Consider the following 24,583-nt stretch of genomic DNA (forward strand, 5'->3'; position numbering starts at 1 on the left):
ATTTAGAACATCGTTGTTGTGTAAATGTTCCCGAAGTACAAGGTTTTGAAAATGATGCCATTATTATCTGCTACAGTATGTGAAAACTACAAAAACACAAATTTGTGAAAATGGTGACGTCATGCGCATACATGTTACGTATTCAGTCTATTGACATTTAGGTTTTCTGTACAAAGGGACATCGCCAACAACTGGCCTAGCAGCAGAATACAGTGTTAAAAAATAATTTAAAAAATCGCAGATTCACATCAACAGGGATTGGTTTGACAACATTGTCATCTGTAGGCTACGTGAAAAACGCAAAGGAAAAACTTTTTAGAAGCTACATAATTGACGTGTAAATTTACCCTAGTTAGAAGATTTTTCTGTGAGGGTATACTAAATCGGTTGATTTTTTTCAATTGTGCAGCCCTGACACCTATAATCAACTGTAAGCCTAAATTTGCTGATTGATTTAAGACTAGTTCAATCACCAGACGTCACATTTAAGTCTTCAATGACAACTGTTTTTGTTCCATGCTTCTGTCAATCCTGATTACAGTATTGCACAGCAACAGCAATATTTTATGTCAGTCATATTTCCTCAGCTGTAATCAGCAAGAACTTGTGTAAATACATTTGTTTTTATTTCTATAGTTTATAATTTATTCATCGTGTTCTTAATGAATCCTGTTCTTTCTTGCTGAGTTAGTGGTCGTAAGTCTCATGCAAAAACATAATCAAAATTCAAATTAAGAGTGAAAACTAATAACCAAAGACAAATATTAAGCGTGTTTGGGGAGCAGAAGGCAGGGGAGGGAGGTTGTCACACACAAATAAATCATATGGGGAAGCCAATAAACCGCTGCAGAACGAGTATGAATGCTGTCTTGTGCCACGAAATATTAGGCAGTGTAAGTAATCCGTACAGACGACGGACGCCTGGAATGCGAAGCGGCATCGATAGCCAACTCGTGTCAAGCCGTCAGCTCCGCTGGCCCGAGAGAACGGTGTGTGTGATTGATGAGCGGGAAGCGCGAGGAGACCTGCGCAGAATTAATGTCGCGTGCACTTAAAGTGCGCATGCGCTTATTCGCAGCGATTCTCCTATATTTTGAAATATGTTAAAGTTTTCATTTTATTTTTTCCTTTTTTTAGATTTGCTTTTATATTTTACTTGTTTTACATGTTACTGAAATAAAAGTGTTGCGAGCTTAGGCTGTCACATTTAAAATGGGATGTCCTTCAAAAAACTTAGCTGGAAGTTGTAGCTTGTTTTGAAGTGTTAACAATGAATTGTGGTCCCAAACATGTTAGGTGAGTTGTAAATGTAATTTCTAATCGTGAAAGTTTACTAATGTGATTATGCTTATCCACGGTAATGGAAAATGTGCAGAGAATGCATTATGTTAACTTTATTTCACGAAGGCCCTATGTAGTTGTTGCCTGTTTTGCTTTGGTGACAACTGAAGGTTCAAAATCAAAGAGGCGTCGCAACATGTTGACCTGCTAATTAGAACATATGTATCTGTCTTCAAAATGTTACTTTTCCTCATTGCAATAACCAACAGACTTGACTTTTGCTATGCGTCGTACTGCAGTGCAGGGTTAATGGCTAAAGTTGTTCAAATACAGCAATCTGTGTATAAATATTGCAAAGCAAGTTTAGGTGAAGGGCTAAACGAAACAAAAAAACTCCTCACAAGGGAGAGTTTGTGGACGGACATCGTGTATGTTTGCTGTGCAAATGTTAGCTTTAATAATTAAGAGCAACGCTTTTCCACAAGCACATGCCATTTTCATAGTCAGTCACCTGTATTTTGACAAATTTCACAATGCAAACTTTTACTAATCATGTGACATGTATTCTGTTTGTACAGTGCTTCTCTATGGTAGGTTGTGAGAAAACTAGCTTGGTATTTTAAGTGTAAAGAACATTATTTTTGTGATAATAAAGTGTTATTTCAGTCTTTTCTTAGTTTTACCTTGAAGGAAATCATAGTCTGAGGTACATTTCACGTGAACTCCGGTGGTTCAGATATTCAAGCAAATGAACATTCTGCAGATCATCTCCTTTTGTGTTCTTTGGGTTTGGAAAGCTTGAGGGTGAAAAAATTATGACACTGTTTTCATTTTTTTTTGCGTAAACCTTTCCTTAATTTTTCCATCTCAAAGCTATGTTTCATCCCATATTGGAAAAAGGAATTTCAAAGAGCATACCTCATCTCTCTCTCTCCCTCTCCCTCCATCAGTGAAAGACTCTCCTGAGAGTGTGTGACCCAGGCTCCTCATACATCTGATGAGAGACCTAATAGGTGAGCAAACACACCGATTACCGAGCCTGCTCTGCTGAGGTTACCTGTTTGTGAGGGTTTTTCTGCTCTTTTGCACAAACATTACATATATATATATTTAGGGTGTGTTCACATTTGGCGTGTTTAGTTAGATTAAAACGAACCCTGGTGCGATTGCTCTGTAAGTGCGGTTCATTTGAATAAGCATGAACGCTGTCATCTGAACCCTGGTTGCAGTCTGCGCACCATACAAGCGTACAGAGACCACTGAAAAGATGAGTCTCAGTCCACTTCCAAACAAACTCTGGTGCGGTTCGAATGATATTTGAACGCAACTTGGACCAAAGACATGTAAACAAACCAAAAACCGGAAGATGAGACTCTAAAAAGACAGAATGCTCAATTATACCTGTTTTTTGTTGTCATATCGCGATGTTGCCCATTACAGTTTGGTACTGACTTTTTTTTGTGTGTGTGTGACAGATATAGCTGTTCTTTGGAGAACTAAAAATGGTTTGCATTGCCCCCCTTTTGCATCTTGTTTTTAATACTTTTTTTTTTAGCCTTTTGTGCCTATAAACACATTTATGAGATAACAACTTCCATAGGATTTCTTTTTAGCCTCCAAGCAAATTCCTGGGGTTCCTGAAGTGTTGCTGATTGTATCTGTGACTGAGATGAAACAATGGTCTTTAGAAAATGAAAACCACAGCACATCCCACACACTTCATCGGCTTTTATGTAAGAGTTGATCAAGTGGAGATGGCACTCTTTTTTCTAGGTTTGATATGCCAATTCGCTGAAATATCTGTTTCTGCTTTTGCTGATTACTGATAACAAGGGTTTTGAATGTAAATGTCAGCCTTAAACAAACAAGTCCCTGTCAAATCCAGAGCTGCTCACTAGTAAACACTTTATTGTGGACCGTTAAGGATGGTTGAAACCTGCAGAGATATTCTGATCATCTGTAAAGCAGGTCTGAACAAGAACAAAGCAGAAAAGAAAGCAAGAGAGGAGGTTTTGCCTCCAAAACTAAAAACTAAATATGGAAATCTGCAGTGTTCCATTAAAGATATTGTTAAATTTGTAGATGTTACCTATGTAGGGAGCTCACTAGATTTTGGAACAGAACCACACCATATTGTTTAATAGACTGCAACTGCATTAGTCTCACCCAAGTATTTTTTCCCCATATGGATTTTTTTTTGATAAACACTTTGTCAAAGAAATCAGCTTCGAGGTGAATCACATTAAAAAATTGTATTTGGAGCAAAACTTTTCTTTATTAAGTGGGGAAAAAACGTCATTCCGCATCATTCATGAGTAATACACTGAAAAAAATAATATGCTTTATCTAATCAATAAAATTGTGGCAACATATTACAAGCAATATTATTAATTAAATTGTACAAATTAGAATTAATTAGAAAGTTAATTTGATTAACTATTACTCAATTCTAATTTGTTCAATTTAAAAAAATAATATTGCTTGTAATCTGTTGCCACAATTTTATTGATTAGATAAAGCATATTCATTTTTAGTGTAGTTTTTCAGCTGTTAACCCTTAAATGCATTCTTTAATGATGAGTGTCATTCACTATCTGTGTATATCCGGGTCACTAAAGACCCGAATATGTAATAATAATTTGCGAAATTCATACATTTAAAAGTTAAAGTTTAAATATTGCAGACTTACGGCTTCACCAGAAGCATTTACCATGGATTATCACTGCGGTTTCATTTTTATTGGTAAACATTCAGAATAAATAAATTTTTTATTTTTAAACTTTAAAGCGTTAAATTATTAAAAAGGGTAAAAGTTGGAATTGAGTTTGTATATATGTTAGTTTAATAAATAATTTGAAATTCCAGATAAAGATATAAAAGCTGAAAAGTCTGCTTAAGCTGAATTTTGCTGATGTAAATCCACCAAAAATCACTCCGGAAACTTTCGCTCTTTTGACCCAGACTGAAATCTCCAGAGTCTGGGATTAAAATAAGAAGACAACCTGTGAAAAAGACTGTTGAAGCAAACACAAGTTTGTCATGTATATTCAAACTTCTCTTTTTTTCCAGTGACATATCCAGCAGAGTGAGGAGGATGCCAAGAGCAAAATCCACCCGGACATCAGAATTTCCCAGGGAGATAAAGAGCTTTTTGTGTGAGTAATATTTTAAGTATGAGGGGAAAGACGGGACTTTGACAGAGAAAGAGAGATAGAGAAATACAGAGAGAGAGACAGAGCTAACCAGAACACTGAAACACTGTGAACCACAGTCTTTAGCAAGTGAAAATAGACATAATGCAAAGAGACGCTTTTGCAAATTTGCCCAAACCAAGTACTATTTTGCTTATTTGAAACACACAAGGAGATGCTAGACTGAATGTTTAAGAATGTTTTTTTTTACACATTTTGTTAAAGATAACAGAAAAGAGCAGCTGTACATTTCTTTTCATTTATTTTTTTTCTTTTGTGAATCTGTATAATTAACTTTGTAGTGAGTGTGATATCAAAACTGGTTCTCATGTATAAAATTGATAGATTGTTATGAAGGAAACTTAAATATACTGATTTAAACGTAAGAATTAAAAAGCTACAGCATTGAAGTCTATTGTATGAACTTATAAGACTACGTTTTATGGAATTTAAAGAGGACCTATTATGCTTTTTTACAATTTCAGAGATCAGTAGAGACTTTGTAAAAGGGCATAATAGGTCTATTTGTTTAATTATTATTTTTTATGCCCAAAATCTACTTTCAGTCTATGTAAAAGTGCATCTTGGACATTTTGCAAAAAATCTCCCTTTGTGTTTTACAAAATAAGCAAGTCATATGGGTTTATAGCATCATTAGAGTTAGTTTTTTGATAATAGAACTTACATTTTTGGGTGAATTATTACTTTAATTCTTAATGTTAATTCCCTGCACCAAGTAGTCTGAGTCTCTCTCTCTCTCTTACTTTGCCATGGTTTATTTTAGGTCCTCCTCAGATACGGAATGAACAATATTTGCTTTCATTTGGAAATTTTTGTGGGGATTAAAACCTTTAGGACACATTTTTTTTCAGGAGGGGTGAAAGGGGCTCCCTTAATCTGGTTCACACAGTCTACCTTTGGTGTAGCGCTAGTACATTTGGGCCAGGTCTGATTGAAGAGGGCAGCGGGTCAATGTATGGATGGAGGGCAAAAAGGAGGAGAGCACAGAGGAATGGCTAGAGGGGAGGTGTAAAGGGGTGCGTATGAGGCGTCCCAGGCCGAAGCTTTGAGGATTAACGGGGTGACTTCTCTTCTGGAATGTTCAGCCGACAGCCAAGACCCTCCCACTCTGCCAGACAGGTGCACGACAGAACCAAAAAATGATACGAGTGAAAGAAAGGGGAAAATAATGTTACGCACTGATGAGTGCTTCACTAAACGCTTATCTTTCAATATCTCTCAACCATTTCAAATCAAACAGAGCTGTTTTGACTGAGCTGATCAGAGCTTTCGAATACAGAGCAAAACATTAATTTTGATTAATGATGAAAACAGAGAGATTAAATCTCTCAAAGCAGCTTTATTTGATCTGTTTTCAAATATACAATGCTTGAATGAAAATGAGTTCAGAGTAATTTCACAACTAGGTGGAACCATTTGAGAAGGTCCCTACTGTAAGTGTAGTGTTCTGTTATTATCTAACAAATCATCTGGCTGTCATCATTTGGAAAAATACAGTGCCAGAAACTGGAAAGTTATGTTTATTCAACTTTTATGACTCTTAATAGCATGCAAGAAGATTTGAAACACAGTACCATGACTATCCTACTTAATGTGCGTTCTAGCATTACACTGTGCGCTAACAAACATTAGTACTCAAGGGGGCGATGCGTTTCAAATGTTTAGTTAGGTAGCTTACTATAAATATTGATAGTACTAACCCACAAATAAGACAGTTTATGGTACACTGTAAAAAAATATTGCTGGTTTAACTTAAAAAAATTAACCTGGTTGCCTTCAAATTTTAAGTTCTTTGAAATGGAAAAAATAGTGAATACAATGAAGGAGATTAATTTAATCACCAGAAACTCAAAATATTATGTTATCTGAACATAAATTATCTAAGTTGATTTGACAAAAGAAAAAATGTTGTGATTACAAATCATGAAAATATTTTTTTACTGTAATGTTAATGTTAATTACTGTTAATAGAGACCATATATATAAAGAAATACAAAAATCAGTTATACTTTAATTAGTTGCCAAGGTCACAATTTTCATTTCAATTAAGTTAAAGTTTGAACTAAAACGGAAAAATACTAAACTAAAATTTAAATATGCAATAAAAACTAAATAAACATGTTTAAAAAATTATAAACTAATAAAAACAACAAGCGCACAACAAAATTACAAAAACGTAAAAATCTAAAAATAGTATAAAATATAAAATAAAATGATAAAATAACTAAAAATGTATAAAAAAATAATTTAAAATGTTAATACTATAATATTATATGAATTATACTATAATAATTATACACACACACACACACACACACACAAACTTTTAATTCATATCTCAATTTTTCATTATCACAGTACGGGATTTGCCAGAGCCTGGTGGTGTCAACCAATCAGCATTGTCATGACGTCATTTTTATGCAGCTTCAGGGCGATTAATCACAAGTTATTTACTCTCAGCTCAGGTGACTGACTTAAAATGTTCCCATGAGCAAAGGTGGTAGATTTCAATTTCAAATTCGGAGGTTCCTGCACCAGCCGAGTAACTGCCGAGTAGAGATGAATGGCAATGCTAACGGCTTGCTTTCTTTAGGTATTCCATACCAGCTGACAATGATCCCAATAACAACATAATAGTCAGCATCTGTCCTACTCTATAAATCATCTTGAGTGAACTCTATACGATCCGTAATGTCTTAATACAATCTAAAGAACACAGTTATTATGGTAACAAGAACAGAGAGGAAAGGACATTTCTCCACACGTAATTTAAGGTTGGGAATGCCGTGGCTTGCCTGCGCTTGTGCTAAATTTCAAGCATTGCATTTCAAACAAATAGGAGATAAATTAAGTCACAGTGAGTTGTGACCTTGCAGGCAGATGTTTTAGTATTTATACTAATGAAAGTGATTTATATCTCAAGATACTTTTCCATTATTCCATTTCAAGCTCATAAAACAGCTATGGTCCTCAATCCTCTTCCAGAATTGCTTTCTTTTTAATCTCAAGGTCCTCATTGGGAAAGATAACAGATTGTTTGAGGGAGCTTCTTGATAAGAAGCCTGTGAAATGGGATTCTTTGTTTTTGGATTCACCTCTTCTTGTGTGAATAGTCCCGTTATCCTGCTGTTTGAGGGAAAAGGAGGGGCTAGTGTGGATTCAAACTCATTTCTATTGGCTCATCAGATTATATTGATGGTTTAATTACTCAAATCAGAGATTTGATATCAGATTAAAGATGGCCTTAGGTTCTCCAGCACAAATAACCTCAGGTTGAAGTGGGTGCAGATCCATCTCGAAATCCATCAACACTTTCTTTGTTCCAAAGGTTCTTATCAGTCGCAGTGTGACATATCTTGATCGGACCAAATAGTTTTCCCTCTGACTCCCAAGGGCCGTCTTTACCTTATCAACTTTAATGTCCACATGCACCGCTGGAGGAGTTGGAGGCCTCGGGTTATGGGCAGTTTATCTTGGTTGACACTCCCTTGTTTTTATTTAAATCAGTTAAACTCTTCTTTAAAAGCATCACAGTTTTATTTGAAAAAAGACCTCCTATGTTTATAAGAGCTCTGTTTTTCTTACATCAAAAGGAGATGTTCACGAAGCTCTGCTGGGTGATACAGAACGGGAATTGCTCTCAGCGTGAAGAACTCCCGAATCTCTTCCCACACACCTCTTCACACAGCTGCAGTAAACTACAGGTAGGAGTGTTTTACCGCCATGCGCTCTGGATCAGTCGATGTGCCTCGAGACCACCAAGAAAGACTTTGTTCTTTGTCTGGGAACACAACACACAAACTCTCCCTCTTTTAATTAGAGCATCAACAGAGATGCTGCTACTAGAGTTACTGTTGTCTATAAACACTGCTCCTTCAGTCAGTGTGAATAAATGAGTCATCAAAGTCTTCAGGATTCATCTTTCAAAGGTGTTTCATTATACAGACAATCCCATTTTTGTTTCAGTTTTCATATTATATTATTTTCATATTGATCGAGGGAGTCCTAATCTATATCTAGAGAGCAAAATATCATCGAGACTGGAATATTTTGACTTGAGCCAGCAAACAACTAACCAGCTTTCCTGTAGCTCAAACAGAGCATGGCGTTAGCAATACCAGGGTCATGGGTTGATATTTTATATATTATTATTTTTATTTTTATATACACTCACCTAAAGGATTATTACGAACACCTGCTCAATTTCTCATTAATGCAATTATCTAATCACATGGCAGTTGCTTCAATGCATTTCGGGGTGTGGTCCTGGTCAAGACAATCTCCTGAACTCCAAACTGAATGTCAGAATGGGAAAGAAAGGTGATTTAAGCCATTTTGAGCGTGGCATGGTTGTTGGTGCCAGACAGGCCGGTCTGAGTATTTCACGATCTGCTCAGTTACTGAGATTTTCACACACAACCATTTCTAGGGTTTACAAAGAATGGTGTGAAAAGGGAAAAACATCCAGTGTGCGGCAGTCCTGTGGGCGAAAAAGCCTTGTTGATGCTAGAGGTCAGAGGAGAATGGGCCGACTGATTCAAGCTGATAGAAGAGCAACTTTGACTGAAATAAACTCTCGTTACAACCGAGGTATGCAGCAAAGCATTTGTGAAGCCACAACACGCACAACCTTGAGGCGGATGGGATACAACAGCAGAAGACCCCACCGGGTACCACTCATCTCCACTACAAATAGGAAAAAGAGGCTACAATTTGCAAGAGCTCACCAAAATTGGACAGTTGAAGACTGGAAAAATGTGGTCTGTTTAGTCTCGATTTCTGTTGAGACATTCAGATGGTAGAGTCAGAATTTGGCGTAAACAGAATGAGAACATGGATCCATCATGCCTTGTTACCACTGTGCAGGCTGGTGGTGGTGGTGTAATGGTGTGGGGGATGTTTTCTTGGCACACTTTAGGCTCCTTAGTGCCAATTGGGCATCGTTTAAATGCCACGGCCTACCTGAGCATTGTTTCTGACCATGTTCATCCCTTTATGGCCACCATAAACCCTTCCTCTGATGGCTACTTCCAGCAGGATAATGCACCATGTCACAAAGCTATGAGTTCACTGTACTAAAACAGGACGGCAGTGGCTCAGTGGTTCAAGTAGGTTGTCTACAAACCAGAAGGTTGGTGGTTCAATCCCCGGTTCCACCTGACCAAGTGTCGAGGTGTCCATGAGCAAAATACCTAACCCCAGCTGCTCCCGACGATCGGGATGGAGCCTTGCATGGCTGACACCACTATTGGTGTATGAATGAGTGAGTGAATGGGTGAATGTGAGGCAAAATGGCCCATTTGGTGGCAAATGGGTCTTTGAAAGTGCTATATAAATGCAGTCCATTTATTTCAAGTTTTCGTGATGATACTTCCTATTCTTTTGTTTTCCGCCTACTGACATCATTGTCATTATAGCCTATATATATATACATATACATATAAAACTTCATATATTGTTTATAATGAATTGATTGAGGAATACTAAGAAGGTTGATGGCTAGCTTTATGAAATGAATGAGGAGGAGGATAGTGGATGACGTCCCTGGTCACTAAAGACCCGAGGTATGCGTTTAAGTTATAGGAGAGTCCAGGGGACCACAATATCATAGATTTCATAGATTTGGACATGGTCTGTTTGATTTGGGCATTTTCTTTGCCCTATTCTCTCTGTTTCACAATGCCCTTGCCTTTGAGTAAACCGCTGCGCTGCCCTCTCTCAACCCCCCTTCTCTTTTTCTTCCATTCCTTCATTCTCATGCTCCTCTGATCTTCCTCTTCTTCTGGTGTTAAATAAGGTGAGCTGAAGAATTATTAGATCTGCAAAATGCAGCAAAGCCACAAATCATATGGCATTAGCGTGAGAACAGACAGCAGCTGCCCCAGTAATCTGCCCCCTTTTCTCTCTCAAAGGGCTACTGTGGGCCCCGTCCTCAAAAACCTCTACGTGTCGTGTGTATGATGTTGTGAGAATTTTGGACTTATGTATATGTAAATGACTGTTAAATTTTATAAAAGACTAAGGCTAAAGACTAAATCACAAAGATCTCATTCAGGAAAATGTGTAATACAGCAGATTCTGTGACAACCTTTGAAAGCGGCCATGAGTGAACAAAACACTCATCCTTCATCTCCACATCAGCCACTCCTATCAAAGTCTTAGCGTGGCTTGAAGTTGGTGAGGGTGAAAAAAAAGAGTTAAATGAAAAAGAAGAATGTGGAAAGTGTGGGAATGAGGAACAGCAGGGCAGACACAAAGGCCCGCCGTGTGTCGGGAGAACTGACCCGATCCAAGACACACAAAAGAACTACTGCAGAGAGAGCTGGACAAGAGCTGGGCATCAGTCCTGAGCCACTGACACACAACCAGAGAGGGGGAGGGAGGGAGAGAGAGGTGGGGTAAAAGATGGGTGAGGCTACACAGGCTCAATTTTAAAGACCACTTTATGCCATAAAGTTTATATGAAGAGTTCACATGCAAAAGCCTCTAAATGCCATTTGAAATTTTCTTCTTTAATGAGGATTTTTATCAAACTTGTATATTTAAGTTCAGTAATTTCACTTAAATAACAATTAATAGGTAATTACCATTGCCATTTAAGTGAAATTACTGAACTTAAATATACAAGTTTGATAAAAAATCATCATTAAAGAAGAAAATTTCAAATGGCATTTAGAGGCTTTTGCATCTGAACTCTTCATATATAAGGAGAAATGTCTTCAATGATGGCATAATACTTTTTGAATGGAATTATTTCATTTTTTTTCTTGTGATAAAGTATGTTTGCAAGCTATTTAATTCATACAATTTTATTAAAATTCTAAATTAATTTAATTAACTAATACTAAATCCCTGAAGTGGGATGAGAATCCCTAAATGGTTACATATATGAAGCCCCTGAAAACCCCTTTATGGTTCCAGAAACTTTTCTTCTTGAGTGTAGGGGTGATTCTGCAACTTACAAAAAGAGAATTTGAGATTTGAGTTCATGTATTATCATTAAAAAGTTTTTTTTCTTTATTTAATTAAAAAAAATATATATCTTACTATTCCCAAGGTGGCATTTAGCATCATTAGCAATAATTTAGCATCATTACTCCAGTCTTCAGTCTCACATGGTCCTTTAGAAATCATTTTGATTTGATGTTCAAGAAATATTTATAATTATTATCATTTTTCAATATCAATGTTGAAAACAGTTTCTGCTTAAGTTCTTTTATTCTCTGATAAATAGAAATGCCTTTTAAGACACATAACATTGAGTGATCCAATGACCAAACATGAATAAAGATTTAATTATTGGCCTGTTCCTCATGCAAAGCTATCGTAGGACTTCAGAAGTCTTGGGATATAATGGACATGGACTACTTTTATGGTGCTTTTGTTCTTTTTTTCTTTAGACATTATTTTTAATAAATCCCCATCTACTTTCCATGAACAAACAGGTTGGATATTCTATATAATTTAGTGTTTCACAGAAAAAAATAAAATCATACTGTATAAGGTTACAAAAAAAAAAAATTCATTTTGGTTGAACAATTTCTTCACTTTTATGTGATTATTTTGTGGCATTATATTTAAAGTATTTTTCCTATATGTTTTATTTTCTACTAATTAAAGATCATCAATATTAATAGTATTCTATATTATATTGATAAACCACTATTTATTTACTTTTCCTTCTAGAACGTGGAATTGTTCAGATGTGGTTTGCAACTCACCACAGAATGACCCAGGAACTTTAAGACAGACAGAGAGGAGTGGGTGACACACCTGACAGCAACCTGATCTGTGTTGGAGAGAGTCATGCCAATGCCTCTGAGGGATGCTGGTTATGTTGACTGAGGCGCTACAGCATTTGTCCGGTATGTCACAACAAATGGCCGGCCTGTTTTTAAGTCACAGGTGTGCTTGGAGGGGTCACCTGACCTCAAACCTGTTAAAACACACACACACACACATAGAGAGAGATAGAGAGACTACCTTCATCTCAGATACTAACACACTGAACTGCTGCATCAGACAGAAACAGGATGGATGGATGATAGATGGATAGATAGTTGGTGCGGTAACCCAATGCACTGTGCTGTGCTGGTAACCCAATGCACAGGACAATGGTGACACCAGAATCAAAATATTGATAATTCTCAAGCTGAAAATAGTATTATTTTAGATGACTATTCTTGAATCACTGACTGTATATATATATATATATATACTGTATATATATATATATATATATATATATTATTATTTTTTTTTAAATAATGTAATGTCTATTTTTTACTGGTAACATAAGACATTTGGCATTATCAAGAACCACAAATATTCGCCAATTGCATTTTTATTCATTATATTCAAAATCATATATAGCAGTTTAATGTAGTACTGACATTGACTCTGTAAACTCTCACACAGTAATTTTTATTTTGGGTGAACTAAACACAATTTGTCACTATCCACGATACATATTGTCGCATTTTTGTATTGCGATATATTGTGACACGATATATTGTTACACCCGTAATAGACAGACAGACAGACAGACAGATGGATGGATGGATGGATGGATGGATGGATGGATGGATGGATGGATGGATGGATGGATGGATGGATAGATAGATAGATAGATAGATAGATAGATAGATAGATAGATAGATAGATAGATAGATAGATAGATAGATAGATAGATAGATAGATTCTAACATGAAATTAATTTATTCCAGCTGTAAAACTGTTTACACTTTTTAGTTTGTTGTTGGAAGATTAACTGAGTATTGACTGCACTGCTGGATGGGAATGTAGAGTCAAGCACAGGTGCTGGATTAATAAGAAACACATTGTCGTCTCAATCTCACACACACACATAAAAAGCTCAGATCTTACTACTGTAAAAGTAAAACACATGAGATATGCAAAAATACACCATTTAAAGTTAGTGTTGTAGTATTGTCTTATGAATTACTGAAGAATTAATCAATTTATTTGTTTGGTTTATTATGTGTATTAATGTGGGATATTAAAATCCCTGTCTTTATGTTCAGTCTCTTACTCCATCTCTTTTCCAGCAGTGGGAAACACGGGAGGATTTGAGTACTAGTGCTTTTTAAAATCCTGAATTTGGCATCTTTGAAGTGTCAATAACTGATTTACTTCTTTATGTTCCCCGCAGTGTTAAAACCAGAGAGTGCGCCTTCTAATCTCACAGACCCAGCACCAGATCTGCTTATCATAAATTACACCCGGAGGAAAAGGAATGAGGTCAGTTTGAGGTCACTGATGGAAAGATGGAGCTCTAGTTCAAGACAATGGTGGACAAAAACAGAATGATGGTGCATTTACATGTGCATCTCAATTTAGCCATATTGAAGATATCAACTTAGAATGAAAGTTGTTTTTTGGATTTAATGATTGTGGAGAAATGTACACTTACACACTCTTACATTAACAAGAATACAAAGTATTATAAAAGACTTCTTTATTTCTAATCATCATGAAGCACTTTCAACAAAATTATCTGTTTCCCATTCCATGTGTGGCACAGGACTATGATCTGCAGGCAATAGCTGGGTAAAAAAAAAAACTTCTTTAAAAAAATGTTAAGACTTCTAAAAAAAAAAATCTGTTAAGATGCATTACAAAAAAATCCAGAAATTAGTCAAAGAAAAGACAAAGAAAATACATAACAAAAAAAGATGGCCTTGACAAATGCAACATGTAATACTTGTACAACTTAGAAAAGTATACTCATTTTAGATTCACAAAGGACACATACATTGTATGTGTTAAATTATTATTATTCTTTTTGTTGTTTTTGTAAGGACATACAAATGCTAACTAAATCATTCACATATTCAGCAGTCTGTTTAAATACCTTATTTTTTCTACAAAGTGAATTTACATTGTTTTAAAGTACAAAGTGCAAAGACTATGGTTTCCGTTGTCGTTTTGGTGGGGGCGGGAACAATCGCGGCGGCCACTTTAGCCTTGTTTCTTTGACAGGTTCTGCAAATATAGGCAAATGAGAAAATTAGGAAAATGCCATTTTAAAGCAATGGCTTGCTGTTGTCATCATTTATAAATGCAATTTCCCATTTGTATTTTAGTAATTGGTTTCAATCTACTGCTTGGGGGGAAAAAAAGAGAGATGGGAGAGAGCCCTGGAATGCATGTTGTGAATGTTAACAGCACCTACATTAACTCACCAGTTTACTAGATGTTGTGCCTTCACCTGTTTTTGCCCCTGAGGAGAAAGCAATGAGAACGTTTTACAAGCCTGTTCCCCATTACATAACAGCAATACGGGTTGTTTCTGAGAAAGTTATTAAACAAACGTAAACACTCATTGTCAATTAAAACGACCACACAGTCTTTGAACAATCTCGTACAGCTCACTGTCAGAGCGCACTGTCAGTATCTCCAATCAGAAAACAGTTATAAACAGAGTTTATTCTGTGAATCTACTCATTTATAAAACAGGTTCCAACTAAAAAAAAAAAAAGAAAAATTCATACTAATAGAAATAAGGTCAGAATTCTGGTCAGAATAATAATTTTTTTACTTATGTATAAATTGGATCTTGCACAAATTCTGAAATGTTGTTAAAGCAACAAGGAGAGGATGACGTTTTATACACAACTGGAGTCAACTCTCAAAAACAGTATTGGTCAATAGACGCCCGCATCAGGGAAGGTTAAATTTACGTATATTTGGAGTAAATATATATATTTTAAGAAATTAATACTTTTATTCAGTAGGGATGCTTTAAATTGATCAAACGTTACAGTAAAGACATTTATAATGTTACAAAATATTGATATTTCAACTCTAATTTATTTGAACTTTTTATTCATCAAAGAATCGTGGAAAAAAAAATATAGGACTGTTTTCGCGGGAAATAACATGCATCACTCGCCTGTACACGTCTCGTCATATCCATGAATAGAGAAAAGTTGCTCCGGCTACTTTGACGCGTTTATGATGTTGGAGTGGCATTGGTTAGTTGTCACAATAAGTGAGAAAGGTTGACACAAAATAGCTAAATCTCAAACCTCTGTGAAATCACCTGTTTTAAAAAACGCTTAACAGAGGAGTCTGCTGGCAAAAGGAGAATACGACAGAGCTCGTAATAAAACCAGAATCAACATTGGCTTTTTGGAGATGGTGAGAACTGAGGGGTTTGAAATGTTGTCAAAGCAACGAGGAGATGAGGACGTTTTATACACAACAAGTGCGTAAGGTAATTTATTGAACAGATAAAATGACATATGAAGAGTTCAGATGCAAAAGCCTCTAAATGCCATTTGAAATTTTCTTCTTTAATGATGATTTTTATCAAACTTGTACAAGTTTGATAAAAATCATCATTAAAGAAGAAAATTTCAAATGGCATTTAGAGGCTTTTGCATCTGAACTCTTCATATGTAGCTCTCTAGAAGACTTCATTTTAAAGCATTATCTATTGTGAAGGGTCATTTTCATGCGCAGAGCCCAAGCAAAACCAAAACAGTGTTCTTCTGCAAAATGTTGCTAGAGGGCCAAAATTTACAATGTACCTCTAAAATATATTCAAATAGAAAACAGTTTATAGTTGTAATGCTATTTCACAATATTAGTGCTTTTACTGTATTTTGATCAAATAAATGCAACCTTGGTGAGCAAAAGACTTGCAAAACCTTTCAACTAAACACAAACTTTTAAACAGTAGTATATGGAGCATTTAAATTGCATTAAAAAATGCATACAACTTTAGTGCAAATCATTTGAAATCAAAGTATTCACAGCATTCTCTGATGCAGTGCAAACTCTAGACGCCTGTACATCTGGGTCATCCATGAGGAAATAGTGAGACTCACCCTCTTCCTTAGTGACACCCAGACAGCCCATCAGTTCCTGTAGAGACAGGGCCTTATCGTTGCTGATGTCGCAGTACTCCACAAACTTCTTCACACACTTCTTGGGTTTGGATTTCTTACGCAGCAAACGCTTGAATGGTTTGATTTCTTTCTTTCCGATATCACCGCTGGAATTCTTATCAAGCTGACTGAAATACCAGTGAACAACTCGCTCTTCTAGAGTATGACTGGGGTCTGGCTCCAACATTCTGAAGGAAGAATAAAACCAAAATGTTTTAAGCAAACACAGGACATGTTTCCATGATCATAGTGTGCTGGTTACATGTCTGTGAAACTGGCAGTGTATTAAAATATCTTTCAATAGTGAAGTACTCTATTTACTCCAAGTACTCAACCCAGCTCACAAAAATATGTTGTAACAATATTTTGCTAATGTTCTCATTAGGTAAACATTATTTCTGAATGTTCAAAACGTCAATTTTTAAAAAATGTTTTTCTTGGTTATGCGAATGTTAAGGGAACATTCCATTTTAACATTTTGCACACATTATCGAAACGTTAATGTTGAATGTATAAAAAATAAAATCGTTTCAGGAAAAAAAATGTTCCGTGAATAATGGATAATTATTTTTTTTTATTAATATTTTGAGATTTTCACATGAGAAAGAAAGATAGATTAGTTAGAAAGAAAGATAGATTAATTAGAAAGAAAGAAAGATTAGTTAGAAAGAAAAAAGATAGATTAGTTAGAAAGAAAGAAAGAAAGAAAGAAAGAAAGAAAGAAAGAAAGAAAGAAAGAAAGAAAGAAAGAAAGAAAGAAAAAGATAAAGAAAGAAAGAAAGATTAGTAAAGAAAGATTGATTAGTTAGAAAGAAAGAAAGATTGATTAGTTAGAAAGAAGGAAAGATAGATTAGTTAGAAAGAAAGAAAGATATATTAGTAGAAAGAAAGATAGATTGGTTAGAAATAAATTTAGATTAGTTAGAAAGAAAGATAGATTAGTTAGAAAGAAAGATAGATTAGTTAGAAACAAAGAAAGATAGATAAGTTAGAAACAAAGAAAGATAGATAAGTTAGAAAGAAAGATAGATTAGTTAGAAACAAAGAAAGATAGATTAGTTAGAAAGAAAGATAGATAGATTAGTTAGAAAGATAGATAGATAGATTAGTTAGTTAGAAAGATAGATAGATTAGTTAGAAATAAATTTAGATTAGTTAGAAAAAAGAAAGATAGATAAGTTAGAAATAAAGAAAGAGATTAGATATAGATAGATAGATAGATTGTCAGAACATGCTGAGGAATTTCCCTGTTAACTGGGAATAATTCCAGTCAGTCAGCTAATGAACTAATAAGATATTTGTACACCACACAGTAGGAAGGGTCAGTTAATTTTATAAACTGGCCCATTACATCTTAATTTGTCAATGGTCTCTCATTTACCTGCCGGCAGAGGCCGGGTCAGTTACTGCATGAACCATGTCAGTGGACAACGCGTCCAACACGCTCGTCAGGAATTCGGTCTTCTTCTCTCCAGGACATCCTGAAAAAGAGGGACCCAAGAGTTATGATAAGAGACGAGATATTCAAAATAACCACATTGCTAACTACATGGCACAAGCTGATTGGTTCCAGTTGCATCTATAGCCAATGAGCTTGCTGCTCAACATTTAGTTGATCGATGTTTGCTGCAGCTTGCAGCGTGCTTTCAGAGTTTCTCCGAAAGCCTCCACCTTCCCCAGCTCCACCTGTATAGATCTGCTATGGGTAATTTCATACATGCTATTTGTGCAGCAGCATGTCTTACTTTCTCACAGCAGCAGGTCTGTGTATGTGTATGTATTGGCAGTAGCAAGTCTCTGTGCTTGTTCTGCAGCAGCGTAGCAGATCTATTCCGCCAAGACTAAACCCATTACCATGCTAGACTGTTGAGACAGTTATCATGATAGAACTACAACTATGAATGGTGGTGATGGCGAAGTGGACAAGACACATGCCTTTGGTGTGAGAGACCCGGGTTCGAATCCACTGTGAGACACCAATGTGTCCCTGAGCAAGACACTTAACCCCTAGTTGCTCCAGAGGCGTGTGACCTCTGACATATATAGCAATTGTAAGTCGCTTTGGATAAAAGCGTCAGCTAAATGAGTAAATGTAAATGTAAATGAATGGGCAAAACTGTCCTAAATGTTCTTTCCTCATTGGATTTGAGTGAAATTAAGCTGTTGTTTTATAGAATCGCATGGGAAAAAGCTTAAAAGAGACCAAAGCTTCCTTTCGTGTAACATTTTACCTTTAGGTTATCAGATTAAACAGCGATGAAACCTCATAAACAGCTGTTGTGACTGAATTACTACCTCATGTAACTCTGCTGCTCTGCTCCTAATTTATTGAACTATTTGTTTGTTTGTGCTTGAATGCTCTGTGAGCATTCACATTTGTCTTACTCTTATTTATCAAGGATGCATTAAATTGGTTAAAAGTGACAGTAAAGACATTTATAATGCTACAAAATATTTCTATTTCAAATAAATTCTGTTATTTATGCTGCGTTCATGTGCTATGGTAATTATGGTAAATACCAAAATCCGACGTGGAAAATGCACATGAACACCCCCTCATGTGGTATTTTCCACTGGGCAACTCGTAGAATATTTTGATGGACGATTTGCAGAGATGAGATAATCTTTGATCTTTTCAAAATGGCGGAGAGCACCGCGAGAGTCGTGAATGGTAAAAATATATACTATTCATGATCTAGAAAATATACAGCATATTATTTACCTTTTGAGTTTTGATAAATCATTTTCTTGCTGTTGCAGATGACTTAAGCAATCTAAAATAGTTTTAGCTAAATAACAGGTCTGGATCTCCATCTTTTTACCACATCACGACAACAAAAGCACTTGAACACAACACACTGGTAAATACCAGTTCACAAGTGGAAAATATCCTATTTTCCATAGCACGTGAACGCAGCATTAAACTTCCACAAAAATATTAAGCAGCACAACTGTTTTAACATGATTCTTGAGCACCAAATCAACTAAATTGATAAGATATCAATGATATATGATCTGCTAGCATATTATGCTCCTCTTACTAGTGGCTGTTTTAGGTACTGACGCCATAGGTGGCCCAATAAACATTGGGAAGATGTAAAGCTGACAGACGTTTCACTGTTTTTACACCAACTGCACTTAAAGATTGTGGAGAGTAGGAGATAAACTATGTTACGGCTTGAGAGATTCTTCGCCGCCCTATCGTAAAAATCCCACCTCCCTTATCCTGTCTTTGGAAGATGACAGCTGCCAATCAAACTGATGATTTAGGTTTATGGTCACGGGTAAAAGTCTGCTGTGTGTGGGAACTGTGGTCTGTGGATGTCCAGATCATAATTCACCACAAAAAGAAGAAATTATATGCATACTGAAAATTAAGCCTATTTAATTGGATTATGGCATTATTTTATTAAGTAAATCTGGTGTACAATAATCTTTATTATTATTTCAGCAAATTTGTGTCCATCTAATATCAGTTGGTTGTGTTAAATTGAACACACTAAACCTTCTTTCTCATATCCATTTGTCCGTTTATAATGAAAGGAAAAGTGTGTGTGTGTGCGCGTGTGTGCATTTGTCTTCACATGCTGCAGCTGTTTATGGTCAGGCCCCGGGGCAACAGATTCTCTGGTGTAAGAGGTCCTTGTGAACAGGTGTGTGTGTTCAGGTAAACAGTCCTCACACAAGAGAAAGGAAGAGAAAAGTGTACAGGTTTACAAGATGCTGAGAGTTTGTGAGTGAGTGTCATGCTGAAGATCTGCGTGACTTTCTGCTTCTCACAAAATATCCGTCCCATCTGTTCATACGAGGGACTGCATTCTTCTCGCTTTTTCAATAAAAACTATCTAGTCTAGACGCCCGAAAACAAACATTTCTGACTGTTTGAGAATGTATTAATAGAGGAAATGCAGCCTAAAATGTGTCAAGCTGCACAATTTGGTAAAAAAATCTAGCAATTATTTTGAGAAATATATTGAAATGATACCTGTATTTGCTTGGCTGTCCAATAGTTTGTTGCAGGGGTTACATATATTTTTAGGTCAAAACCCTCACGAGTTTGAATTTTATCGGTTCCTTCGACCTGAAGTTATATGAAAGCCGAAAATGAAAAACATCTACTCACTAGTCCACTTTTACAGCCTCGTTGTGTGTTTATAATCGTGCTCTTGCAAAGTATACTAAGTCTAGCTCAAACTTTAAGTATAGACTGAAAGATTTGTCAGAAGCTTGGTGATGGTGTCGATGACAGTCATGTGACCGTGATGGAGTTCGTTTATAGCCTAACTTTAGCTTTTGTATTTCTGGCAATTGTAGAGCTTATTTTCTGCAATAATCCAAAATCCAAAAAAAAATCCAAAAAAAAAAAAATCCTATTGGGCTTTTGTTTAGGGAATTAGGGCTATGCTAACTTCAGGTTTGGCCGGAAAAAAGACTTAATCACTGCAGCGCTCTATTAAACCAGACCTGACCTCCCTTTACTATAAAGAATGCAAAATATAATTAATGAAATGCAGTGTGTGATGAACGTCTGCCAGCTAGTTATTTTACTCTATAAAGTTTTAAAGATGGATATTTAACACATCGCTTCACTTCAGAAGGCCTTTATTAACCCCCCAGAGCCGAGCACTTTTATCACAGAGTAGAGCACTTTTATCATGGGTGGATGTACTTTTATGATGGATGGATGCCCTTTTATCATGGATGGATGCACTTTTATCATGGATGCATGCACTTTTATCATGGATGGATGCACTTTTATCATGGGTGGATGTACTTTTATGATGGATGGATGCTCTTTTATCATGGATGGATGCACTTTTATCATGGATGCATGCACTTTTATCATGGGTGGATGCACTTTTATCATGGGTGGATGTAATTTTATGATGGATGGATGCCCTTTTATCATGGATGGATGCACGTTTATCATGGATGGATGCACTTTTATCATGGATGCATGCACTTTTATCATGGATGGATGCACTTTTATCATGGGTGGATGTACTTTTATGATGGATGGATGCACTTTTATCATGGATGCATGCACTTTTATCATGGATGGATGCACTTTTATCATGGATGGATGCACTTTTATCATGGGTGGATGTACTTTTATGATGGATGGATGCACTTTTATCATGGATGGATGCACTTTTATCATGGGTGGATGCACTTTTATGATGGATGGATGCACTTTTATCATGGATGGATGCACTTTTATCATGGATGGATGCACTTTTATCATGGGTGGATGTACTTTTATGATGGATGGATGCACTTTTATCATGGATGGATGTACTTTTATCATGGGTGGATGTACTTTTATGATGGATGGATGCACTTTTATCATGGATGGATGCACTTTTATCATGGGTGGATGTACTTTTATCATGGATGGATGCACTTTTCATCATGTGTGGATGCACTTTTGTCATGGGTGGATGTACTTTTATCATGGATGGATGCTCTTTTCATCATGGGTGGATGCTCTTTTATCATGGGTGGATGCTCTTTTATCAAGGATGGACAAAACTGAAATAGCCATTCACTGCCATTATAAAGCTTGGAAGAGCCAGGACATTTTTAATTTAACTCTGATTGTATTTGTCTGAAAGAAGAATGTCATATACTCCTAGGATGACTTGAGGGAGAGTAAATCATGGGCGTATTTTCATTTTTGGGTGAACTATCACTAAGACACCTCTAATTATAAGAAATCAAAAAACTTTCAGACATTCATTTTGATCTATGAAGGTCTATCACCTGATTGAAATGCAGAGTGAGAATTCGCTGAGCAAACCCATCCAGATCCTGCATTTTACAACATTTCAGCGTTACCCAGAATCCCACAGCTTTCGGATTACATAAAAACTCTCGAGTTGCAACGGAGTCATGAGAATTGCGATATTGGCAGTGGATTGTGGACGTTTAGCTGCCAGCAGCCGCCGGCCCCCATCAGCCCCCCTTCTACACCACAATTAACCAGCCGTGACCAGAGAGGTGCTCACACAGCCGCACCTGTGCACACGCTGCTGGCAGCCTGAACGTCCACACACATACACCTGAGGAACAGAGGATTGTTTGTTAACATATTGGGATATTACAATGTTTACCAAAGCACCCAATGACAAAGCAGACCAGCAATTCATCTGCATCTCAGACATACTAAGCTGGTTCATATCAGCTTAGTATGGAGTACAGATTCATATTGCCATCATATAAGTGGGACACAATATGTAAGGTACGAGAGGTACCGAGAGAAAGCGGAGTAACCCCTTCAGTCGTTACTTATTCACGACTTATTCAACGCCTCGAGTACCTTATTGCTTTTATAAAATGGTTGCCACACAATAAAAATATTAAAGTAAATAAATATGTATTATTGCAACTTTCATGAAGTAAAATCATTAAAAGCCTTCCTTCCGCTCGAAAAAAAAAATAGTCCCTGACCGTGAACAGCAACAACGTTTCAATGTGTAATATGCATGAAAGCTCAAATTAAAACAACATAGGAACGACAGTGTTGCGCAGTGATAAACAGAACCGTTGGGTGAAGCGGTCATGGTCGTCTTTTATCATGAATAAAGCACAGCTATTGACCAATCAGAATGAAGGATTGGAACTAAGCGTTTTATAATATTCAATACAATATTAAATTAAATTAAAAATAAAAATTCATTTTAACTACTGTTCAAAAATTTGGAGTCAGTAAGATTGTTAATGTTTTGTCTCTGATGCTCACCAAGGCTAAATTTATTTGAGTAAAACCGTAATATTGTGAAATATTACTATACTTATATTTATATTTTAATATGTTTAATAGAATATTTTAAATGTTTAATAAATAATTTATTCCTGTGATGCAAAGCTGAATTTTCAGCATCATTACATCATTGTTCAGTGTCACATGATCCTTCAGAAATCCTTCGAATTTTCTGCTCGTTAAACATTATTATTATTAATGTTAAAAAAAACAGTTGTGCTTCTTTTTTGTGTAAACTTTAGTGCATTTCTACTAGGATTATTTGATTAACAGAAAGTTCAAAAGAACAGCATTTATTTGAAACAAAATGTTCTGTAACATAAATGTCTTTTCTGCCACTTTTGTGTAATTGCTGAATAAAAGCATGAATTTAAAAAAAAGAAAAGTAAAAGATTACTTACAGACACCAAACCCATGACTGGTGTTGTATACACTCTTAGAAGAAATGGTTCTATTTAGAACCAGAAATGGTTCCATCCCCCGCTTTATATATGGAACTGCAAAATGGTTCTAAGTGGGACACAATATGTACCATTTTAAAAAAACTTAAAAGGTTCTATTGGCCAAGTATGGAACCCCAGGGTTCTATATAGAACCCAGAGGAACCCTTTTTTTAAGAGTGTTTAGGGGTTCCAAATACGTAGCGCTGATAGAACCTTTTAAGGTTCTATATAGAACTCTTTCTTCTAAGAGTGTATTGTCAACACAGTCCCCATACAGAAATCTAGTCTAGTCAAATCAACAAATTAATTCATGCTGGAAATGAGAGTCACTCCCTCGTTTCCTTTTTGTTGTTTTTTTATCTTTGCCCTCCACTCCTCTTCCCTCTGTTCTTCATCACAGCCACTCCCCCACACTCATCCCTCCTTGTCATCCTCCTAGGCTCGTGCTATCTATTGTAATCTATCTTTTCTACCTCCCCTTTCGTCAGTGAGATGATCTGTTATCATCTTGTCGTCTGTGCGGACCGCAGGGTCGTGGGAAAACGGGATGGTTTAAGACTCTAAGATGTCACACACATACCTGTGCACACTTGAGCTCACATGCAAACACAAACACACAGACATCCTTGTGTTTTATGTTTACATGCATTTTTCCCAAATGAATAAGTATGAAAAGGTATCAAACACAAACAGCTGGTCGTGCACCTATTAAACAATACCAATTAAACAATATTTCCTTGAGGTTCTTTTATAATATTTGAAAAGTTGTTTGGTAAAAGAAAAAAAGCTTTGTTTTTGGTTTTTGCATGCTTTGTTTCTATAAGTTGTCCTCTTGCTAGTTTTGCGTTGTTTGCGTATGTCGCTCTGCTCAGAAGCACACAGGTCAGCTCACCCTGCAGATGTCTGCTCCTGTAATGGTCCTTTGGTTTGTTTGGATGGGCTCTGGCATTTCCATCACATTTTGGTTGT

At 36.2% G+C, this 24,583-nt stretch overlaps 1 protein-coding gene and 1 long non-coding RNA gene across 5 annotated transcripts in view; one reads left to right on the forward strand and one right to left on the reverse strand.

The window, feature by feature from the left end:
* The first annotated feature begins 1,817 nt into the window (after window positions 1-1,817).
* Window positions 1,818-13,868, forward strand: LOC120464596 (uncharacterized). The gene is made up of 5 exons (XR_005618718.2): window positions 1,818-2,294; window positions 4,351-4,436; window positions 8,087-8,197; window positions 12,180-12,358; window positions 13,666-13,868. It is a non-coding gene; the product is annotated as an uncharacterized LOC120464596 (long non-coding RNA).
* Window positions 13,869-13,954: 86 nt separating this feature from the next.
* The window catches only part of smoc2 (SPARC related modular calcium binding 2), a 40,864-nt gene continuing 30,235 nt past the window's right edge, over window positions 13,955-24,583 (reverse strand). For all 4 annotated transcript variants that reach the window (XM_039654153.2, XM_039654152.2, XM_039654151.2 and 1 more), the window contains exons 9-13: window positions 24,507-24,583; window positions 17,790-17,889; window positions 16,349-16,596; window positions 14,699-14,736; window positions 13,955-14,498 (exon numbers count right to left, since the gene is read on the reverse strand). The exon at window positions 24,507-24,583 is cut by the window's right edge and continues 6 nt beyond it. In XM_039654153.2, the coding sequence (XP_039510087.1) occupies window positions 14,475-14,498; window positions 14,699-14,736; window positions 16,349-16,596; window positions 17,790-17,889; window positions 24,507-24,583 (487 nt within the window). In that variant the 3' untranslated portion in view covers window positions 13,955-14,474. The remainder of the gene's footprint in view (window positions 14,499-14,698; window positions 14,737-16,348; window positions 16,597-17,789; window positions 17,890-24,506) is intronic.

The sequence above is a fragment of the Pimephales promelas genome, chromosome 11 (assembly GCF_988280905.1).
Source record: "Pimephales promelas chromosome 11, fPimPro1.hap1.1, whole genome shotgun sequence".
Lineage (NCBI taxonomy): Eukaryota > Metazoa > Chordata > Actinopteri > Cypriniformes > Leuciscidae > Pimephales > Pimephales promelas.